Source organism: Garra rufa, chromosome 18, assembly GCF_049309525.1.
Source record: "Garra rufa chromosome 18, GarRuf1.0, whole genome shotgun sequence".
In the NCBI taxonomy this organism is placed as follows: domain Eukaryota; kingdom Metazoa; phylum Chordata; class Actinopteri; order Cypriniformes; family Cyprinidae; genus Garra; species Garra rufa.
In genome coordinates, this window is record NC_133378.1 from 10,402,301 (window position 1) to 10,411,811 (window position 9,511).

At 35.2% G+C, this 9,511-nt stretch overlaps 1 protein-coding gene across 1 annotated transcript; it reads right to left on the minus strand.

Moving 5' to 3' along the window:
- Positions 1-1,283: 1,283 nt before the first annotated feature.
- On the minus strand, positions 1,284-8,129 carry taf11 (TAF11 RNA polymerase II, TATA box binding protein (TBP)-associated factor). Its single transcript, XM_073823534.1, has 6 exons — positions 8,030-8,129; positions 6,161-6,332; positions 5,923-6,077; positions 5,745-5,832; positions 1,829-1,925; positions 1,284-1,749 (listed from the first exon to the last, which is right to left on the minus strand). Exons 2-6 carry the CDS (start codon positions 6,323-6,325, stop codon positions 1,619-1,621), a joined length of 636 nt encoding a protein of 211 aa, XP_073679635.1. The 5' UTR covers positions 6,326-6,332; positions 8,030-8,129; the 3' UTR covers positions 1,284-1,618.
- Between the last annotated feature and the right edge of the window lie 1,382 nt (positions 8,130-9,511).

A 9,511-nucleotide genomic window follows, 5' to 3' on the forward strand; every position in this document is an offset into this window, starting at 1 on the left:
AATGGTTCAGGTTATTATGTGAGAATAGGAGAACATAAGTCTAAGTGGACGTCCATGACATGCGGAGTCCCACAAGGCTCAATTCTAGCGCTGCTGTTGTTCAGCCTGTATATGCTCCCACTAAGTCAAATAATGAGAAAGAACAAAATTGCATATCACAGCTATGCAGATGATACCCAGATTTACCTAGCCTTATCGCCAAATGACTACAGCCCCATTGACTCTCTCTGCCAATGCATTGATGAAATTAACAGTTGGATGTGCCAAAACTTTTTACAGTTAAACAAGGAGAAAACAGAAGTCATTGCATTTGGAAACAAAGATGAAGTTCATAAGGTAAATGCGTACCTTGACACTAGGGATCAAAAAACAAAAAATCAAGTCAAGAATCTGGGTGTGATTCTGGAGTCAGACCTCAGTTTCAGTAGTCATGTTAAAGCAGTAACTAAATCAGCATACTATCATCTTAAAAACATTGCAAGAATTAGATGTTTTGTTTCCCGTCAAGATTTGGAGAAACTTGTTCATGCCTTTATCACCAGCAGGGTGGACTATTGTAATGGTCTCCTCACCGGCCTTCCCAAGAAGACCATTAGACAGCTGCAGCTCATACAGAACGCTGCTGCCAGGATTCTGACTAGAACCAAAAAATCAGAGCATATTACACCAGTCCTTAGGTCCTTACACTGGCTACCAGTTATGTTTAGGATAGATTTTAAAGTACTTTTACTTGTTTATAAAGCACTCAATGGCCTAGGACCTACATACATTGCAGATATGCTCACTGAATATAAACCTAACAGACAACTCAGATCATTAGGATCGAGTCAGTTAGTAATATCAAGGGTTCACACAAAACAAGGGGAATCCGCTTTTAGCTATTATGCCGCCCGCAGTTGGAATCAGCTTCCAGAAGAGATCAGATGTGCTAATACATTAGACACATTTAAATGCAGACTCAAAACTCATCTGTTCAGTTGTGCATTTATTGAATGAGCACTGTGCTACGTCCGAACAGATTGCATTATTTTATGTATAATCATTTTACTGTATTAATTAATTTGAAATCATTTTCTTTTTTTTTAAATCATCTTAAATGTTCTTAATTTTGTTTTTATTGTTGTAATTATTATTTTAAATTTTTATGATTTTAATGCTATTGTGATTTTAATTCCTTTTTATGTACAGCACTTTGAATTACCATTGTGTATGAAATGTGCTATATAAATAAACTTGCCTTGCCTTGCCAAAGTGTAAGCAGTTCAAGAACAGTCAAAGCTCTCTGCATGTGCCTAGCTGTTCTGACAAAATATTTAATTTTCCCATTCATACAAACAACGTTGAAAAGACTACATTTGACATGATTACGCATACAGCATCTGTACAGTTTTCAAAATAAACCAGACATCACGAAACATACAATAAAAAAAGTCAGTCCAGACATTTCTATGATGTACTGACATTCGAGTCACAATGAGGCATTGTGCAATATTTACCATCCTAAGTATAACATGAATTTATTGTTGTGATGTTATTTTTAATTTTCATAAACAAATCTGAAAACAACAACACTCCAAACACACCAGAAATGTAAAAAAAAAAAAGTCTTGGGAGGGACTCAGTGGAAGAGGATGTGTTTGTGTTTGGTGTTAGGAACTTGCTCTCGGCTCTTCAGTCTCCTGACAGCTTCCCTCATGTGTTTGGGCTGCAGAGGTGGCGTGTCTCCCCACTTCTCACACACATCAAGAGCTGAAATGCAAGAAAATATATATTATGGAGACAATCAATGTTGTTTACCAGTTAAATCATATTTCAGTGTCATACCAACCTTCCTCAACAATCTCTCCAGCAAACACCTTTGAAATTCCTGACATGGCAATGACCACATTTTGAGAGACAGAAGATCCTGTGATGGACTGAATTAGCTGGAAGAATACAGCAGCAAGACGTTTCAGTACAAGTATGGCTCTAATAACGAGTCTCAACAATTACAAGTCTCACAGTATTTAATAACAATTAAATCAAATTTTAGTTTTTTACTCTAATTGAATCCAGTTATGATTAATTGTACAATAAATCTTATATACAGTTGAGGTCAAAAAAGTTTACATCCCCCATTTCAGAATCTGCAAAATGTTAATTGTTTTACCAAAGTAAGAGGGATCATTCAAAATGTTGTTTATTTAGTACTGACCTGAATAATATATTTCACATAAAAGATGCGGTTTACAAAGAGAAAATAATAGTTCAAAAGTTTACATACCCTTGATTCTTAATACTGCGTTGTTACCTGAATGATTTTGTTTAGTTGAACCCTTTCCAACAATGGCTGTATGATTTTAAGATCCATCTTTTCACACTGAGTGAGGACAACTGAGGGACTCATATGCAACTATTACCGAAGGTACATTCAGTCAAAATAAGAAAAACGTAAAAAAAATTCCCTTTCGTTCAAAAGTTTTCACCTCCTGGCTCTTATTGCATCGTTTTTCCTTCTGAAGTGAGTGTTTGAACCTTCTGTAAGGCCTTGTTTACACTGCAGGTCTTGATGCCCAACTCTGATTTGTTGTCTATATCTATATCGTGTCTGTTTACACGTTCTTTCAATTGTGACCTTACACTTGCCATACCATCCTAAACATCACGCATGCCTTGTTGTCGTTTACCTCCTTCACACGTGCTTCCTCCTGAGAATAATATATGAACGGTGCTGATCAAACCAGTCACAATTAACACATTAAAAAAAATATGACGCATGATTTGTTGGACTACGCCACACCCGTTTGAAGTTGACAGAGTTAGCAAAGTTTATTACAAAAAAGATTAAAGTTTTCCTCCTGTTCTTTTCTTATTAATAATTACTATATTAATAATCACAATACAGCTGTTTTTTATTTTATCTTTGCTATTAAAAATAAGAACAGTTTGGAAAAAAAACTGTATAACAAATAGCCTAGGAAGAAAGAAATAATGCATTACCTTTATCATTTTACTAAAGCATTCATGTGCAAAAAAATGAATACTCAAATGTGTTTATTAGAAATAAATTAATCAAGTAAGTGATTCCCTCTTTTCTTTCATGGTTAGATTAACATTAATCAATAATAGATATACTGTACATGAATCAAATATAAATGTTACACATCAGATGTTTTTCCTCAACAGTTCGCCAAGTGTTCACTTAAAGGTCCCATATTGGACACATTTCTGGAGGTTTATTTTAGTTGTTGATGTCCTTAAGAATATATATTTGTGGTTGTGATGAAACTAAAAAAATCTGAATAAAAATGTTGATCCAAAAAAAAAAAAAAAAAAAAAAAAGAATATATATTTGCGGTATAAGTGCCAAAATCCATCTCAATATATTTTTACAGCTCCTTTTTAGGAGCTCTGTCAAAAACAGATAGATTTTGGCCCATCTAATTAATATTCATGAGCCTCTCTTCTGATTGGCCTGTTGTTTTCTGAGTGACGCACAGCCAGGCCAACTACAGGTGACTACAGTCATGTATGCTTTAGCTGAACCCAGAGCCATAGAGAGAGCCTAGCCTGCTGATACTCAACAGGATATTTCAGAATGATCATTAATGTTTTTTCTTTTTCAAACACCGAATGCAGTAAGCTGCATAACTGTTGCTTTAGTAAAGCCCCTTTCACAATGCGCGCTGATTCTGGAAAATTACGGGAATGAGCGCTGTGTGAACAAAAGCCAGAGCCATAAAGGCAGTGTTGTAGTGATGATGCACGTTATCATGCGACTCTTCACAACGAAAAAATGCAAAGTGGAATGAAGCGGCGATCGGGCAGAGCCAGCTCCGCACTATCAGCGCTGAAGCACAGTTTGTTCAGGTTAGTTTCAGTTTAGTGAAACGTACGCGTCGCATTACATCTCACATCCAAACGTCACATGTCTTTATGGGTTGTGTGTAAAGCACGCACAGATTCCGGAAAACAACTGTGAATGAACCAAATCAAACAACTCCGGAACAAATCGTGGGACACATTATCATGTATTTACCGGAATCGCTGTGTGAAAGAGGCTGAAATTGACTGCCACTGGTCTCTTATATTCACGTTGTTCTGAAGCCTGTGCAATGATGTAGTTTCGACATTTATCAACTGAACAGGGTTTTCTCGACTTGACTTGACAAAAGGAGGGTGGAGCGGTGGTTGGTGCTCGGGGTGGTGACTGAAGGCAGTGACTGAGTAGATCGGACATCACATCGTTACGGAAGTCACAGCGGCTCGTGAAAATGAACAGCTACTTTAAGCAGGCTGTGTGCAGTTTACTGTGGATTGACTGTTTTGAAACTCATATGGTAGTTACATAGCCCCTAGACCTCAGTTATCATGAAAAAAGCCAGGAAATTTCGATTTTGACAATATGGGACCTTTAAGACAGAACAGATTATTTGCATGAATACAGAAATTCTGTAATTCTGTGTATATGTATTTATTGGGTTTGCGTGCTGTCGGAAGCACGTTATGCGCACACTTTGGATGACAGTCAGCGCGAGAAGCGAGCAGAGAAAAGGTAATCCTCTCAGTAAATATACAAATAAAGAAACTTTTAGATGTCTAATAACTATTTGGAGCATTTGGGATCGCTAGACGAATAATAATAATAATTAATAATAGTTGAAAACCTCAACTGACATTTTTCACTTTTTCACCATTTTGCTTGTACCTAAAAATATCCTGTGCGCATTTACACTCATTTAGCCAGCAAGGGTACCATAAGATGTCATTAAACTAGGGATGCACCGATACGAATCGGCCGATAATGCTTGCGCGTTTTGTCAGTAAAGCCGGTTCTGTAATCAGCGGTAAATGCCATCAGGTGCGTGATTTCACGTTGAGCCGTATATACTACACACAGCCGTTGTTTACCGACGAGCTGCGCAAATCAATGTTCATTATCAGAATATGTGTGAATGTGCGCAGCTCGTCCGTGAACAACGGCTGTGTGTAGTATATACGGCTCAACGTGAAATCACGCACCTGATGGCATTTACCGCTGATTACAGAACCGGCTTTACTGACAAAACGTGCAAGTGATCGGCCGATACGGATCGGTGCATCCCTACATTAAACTGTGGAGAAGTACAAATTGTAGCAATTTTGATGACGTACAGAACACAGTCTCATTGGCACATATCCGATTTATATCTGATTTATTTCCACATATGAATGAGGCCTGAAACCGATCTCGAAATATCCGAATGCATGCGTTTTTTTTACCCGTTTACACTGTCATTGAACAGATCCGATCTGTGTCTATGAGAAAAAAAAAACCGGAATTGGGTCGCATTCAGTGTAAATGGGGAATAATAGTTGCATATGAGTCCCTCAGTTGTCCTCAGTGTGAAAAGATGGATCTCAAAATCATACAGTCATTGTTGGAAAGGGTTCAAATACACAAAAATGCTGAAAAACCAAAGAATTTGTGGGACCTGAAGGATTTTTCTGAAGAACAGCAGTTTAAGTGTTCAGGACAAACAAGGGACTCATGAACAACTATCACTAAACAAAAAACACAGCTGTGGATCATTCAGGTAACAACGCAGTAATAAAAATTAAGTGTGTGTAAACTTTTGAACTAAGTTATTAACTATTATTTTCTCTTGTGGACTATATGTAAACATCACCCCTCTTATTTTTGGTAAAATAATTATGAAAAGGTAGATGTAAACTTTTGACCTCAACTGTACATTTCTTTAGTATTTCTTAATTGCTGCACTTACTCTTTTAATAGCTGCCTTTGGGAACGCCGAGCGTCTGTACATCTCATAGCGGTTCAGCTGTTCTTCAGAGAACGATGATACTAAAACTCTGCCAAATAAAAATGACGAGTTTAGCATCCCAACACGAATAACACATAAAACACAATAAACAAGAGTCATGCACACAATTAAAGCTTACTGCATCTTTTGTATTTCATCTTCATCGACTTTTTGCTTCTTCTCCTTTTTCTTGTCATGCTCTACTTTCAGCTTTTTAGCAGCAGGTGGATGGAGTGATGAAGATCCCTCTTCCTCTTCTTCACCAGCAGCAGCAGCAGCATCTTCAGCAGACCTCTACAATTGCAATCAAATAAACCATAAATAATCAGATTTCTATTAAATAATTTCTAGTCTTTAGGAACAGCAAACGGACTCACTGTTTTGCCCTCCTCTTTCTTAGCGGTCTGGGCCGCAGGAGGTTCAGAGGAGGTACTGGCGCTCCCCGGACCCTCACCGGACCCCTCGCCCTGTTTGGGTCTCTCTGCAGGCGCGCTCACCTCGCTGAACCCCGCATTGGGTTTGACACGGGCCGGGTCTGCCATACTTCGGCTGACAGGTTAATGCCAGGTGAGGTGAATTAAATAAATAAGATTAAGAAATAAACTTGCTCAGTTTAATGCTGAGCTGAGGTGAACCTAAAAACCAATACAAACAGCAATACAAACAGGTTTCTTCTATTTAATGCAATTAATGAAATGAATTTAATGGAATTTAGTGACCCTGAACCACAGAACCAGGTATATTTGTAGCAATAGTCAATAATACATTGTATGGGTCAAAATGATCGAATTTGAATTTTCTTTTTTATGCCAAAAATCATGAGGATAATAAGGGGAGACACTGTCAGGTTTGAGATTTTGGGCTTTTTGTGTTTTCATAAAGTGTATTTTCAGACTGGTGGAAAGAAAACATCCAAAAGACACAGTTAAGTATTTCTTTCATAGGACTCTATCTATTTGTGTCAATAGATTTCAATTACAATCCATATTTTTAAAGGCTGTTTTGTCAAAATTAGTTTTTTCTCCTACTGAGCCTTAAATCTCCACTTCAGTAGCACTTACACACACCAAACTTTACATTTTTATTCTTGTCTATATCCTGAAGGTTTTTTTTTTTTTTTACAGAGGGATTTGTTCATTTATAATTTGCTTGATTTTATACAACATTTTATCCCCCCCCTCCCAAAAAATGTAAAAATTATATCATTTTTCTGCCTGTTCTTAGTATTTTCTGAATTATATACCCAAAATTCCTCTCTACACTCTACATTTTGGATATAAATATAAATTAAAGGTTAAAAAATGTATATATAAGATTTTTTTTTACATTTTTACAAATATTTAAATATTATTTTTGAATGAATTAATTAATAAAGTAAACATTTTTATATTGAAAGATTTAATAATAAATATTTATTTCATTTTTTATTTTCTAAAAATTAAACACAGTGTTAAATGTAAAAGCATTTGACTTCAATGCCAAAAAATAAAAATAAACAAGAATATTGAAACTGACTTCATCCAGTAGATTTTTGTGCTAGAAATCTATGCAAGTTCGCGCATATTTAATTAAACAATGGCTCATTTGCATATTAAAACCTAACATTTTAGAAAACTTGTAATACCAAAAATGTTTGCAATTATCAATGTACTCAATAAACTGAGTAAGGTGATAACTATTAGTTAATTTTTTTACCCTATTCACCTGCAGTGTCTGGCCATAAGTAAAGATCATGTTCCATGAAGATACTTCGTAAATTTCCTACTGTAAATATATCAAAAATTAATTTTTGATTAGTAATATGCATTGCTAAGAACTTTATTTGGACAACTTTAAAAGCGATTTTCTCAATATTTTGATTTTGAGAAACCCTAAGATTTTTAAATAGTTGTATCTCTGCTTTCAGATGTTATATAATTAATTCTGTTCTTGTGTAAACAAGTCAAATCTGTATTGTATTTACTGTATTTTAATACTGTTTTGAAAGGTAATGTTGCAATAACATTTTCGATATGCACCATGGTACTGAATGACTGATATATTTATATAACATATTTATAATGACATATGCTCATATGATATATCCATGGTACTATAAGAAAGTATAATAATCATGGTAAGTTTGTACAAAGATTTACATTTGACGGTGTCTGAATTGGAAACATCCTGTTATACAAAAAAAAGCTGTTTAATTGTGTAAACAAAGAGTGCAAACACATAAACACTGACTCTATCTACTAACATACCTCAGACCGACAGCCGCGTTGAGAAGAGTTTTTATAAACAAGGAATCAAAGAAGTGTTTTCCAAGCTCTACGCTTCTCCAGACTGAATTCGGGCAGTAGTCACGACAACATCCGGTCAGTTTCAAAATAAGAGTCCAGAGCACCACTGATTTAAATCACTTAACCATTGGGTGGCGCTCTTTACTACATAATAACTTTTGCATGGGCGAAATAGATCTGACAGTGGCGCACAGTGGCTCAGATAGAAGAATTATATTCATTCAAACGCATTCAAAATCAGGAATTATTTGTCTAATTGCAGATATTTGTACAAATACCGTTTAAATAACTATAATCACTTAAACATATTATTTCCAAGGATTTGCAAATGCTTTTTAAATATATTTATCTTTTTTTTTTTTAAAAAAGCAATAAACATAAACCTACAGTAAACGCCTGTGATTTGACCTGGCAATCGCAGAGATAAGTAATAAATGCCACGTGACACGCTGTTTATCTTCTTTATATTTTTGCATTAAAAAAATAGATATTTTAAATATGTAAAAAAAATACAATTCAGAAATCCTAATATTCACTGAGTAGAAAATAGACATTGAGGTGTTCAAATTTATTTAGATTTATTTAATAATATAAACTATTATGTATATATAAAGACACACACACACACACACACACACACACACACACACACACACACACACACACACACACATGTTTGTTTTTGTGAATTGTGGGGACATTCCATAGACGTAATGGTTTTTATACTGTACAAACGATATTTGCTATCACCCTACACCTTCCCTACACCTAAACCTAGCCCTCACAGGAGACTGTGCATATCTTTACATTCTCAAAAAAATGTATTCTGTATGATTTATAAGCCTTTTGAAAAGTGGGGACATGGGCAATGTCCTCATAAGTCACCCTCTCCTTGTAATACCTATGTCATACCCATGTTATTACACCAATTCGTGTCCTGATATGTCACAAAAACAAGGTACACACACACACACACACACACACACACACACACACACACACACACACACACACACACACACACACACACACACACACACACACACACACACACACACACACACTCACACACACACACACACACACACACACACAGTATATATTTAGAAAATATTGACATGTATTTATTTATATTCATATAATTGATATACATATAAATATGTTTAATATATATATGATAAATATACACAGTACACACACATAGGCCACATTATGTACACAAAAACTATTATTTTGGATGTGATTAATTGCAATTAATCATTGCCCAGCATTATTATTATTATTATTATTATTATTATTATTATTTTTACCATATTATAGATCATTCATTCCACCCAGTTAATCTGACAAGGAAGTGTTCATCCCTGCTGCTATTTTATCCACAATAATCTTTTTTATTTTTTAAATAAATGTCTACCTATTTTTTTAAATTATAAAAAACAA

What these genes read in the sequence shown, in the direction of transcription:
- taf11 (XM_073823534.1), bottom strand. Translation starts at nt 6,325, where the DNA reads ATGGCAGACCCGGCCCGTGTCAAACCCAATGCGGGGTTCAGCGAGGTG. An exon ending in CAAAGGCAGCTATTAAAAGA is followed by an intron (nt 1,926 to 5,744) that starts GTAAGTGCAGCA and finishes GTATTCTTCCAG; the next exon opens with CTAATTCAGTCCATCACAGG. An exon ending in TGGAGAGATTGTTGAGGAAG is followed by an intron (nt 1,750 to 1,828) that starts GTTGGTATGACA and finishes CTTGCATTTCAG; the next exon opens with CTCTTGATGTGTGTGAGAAG.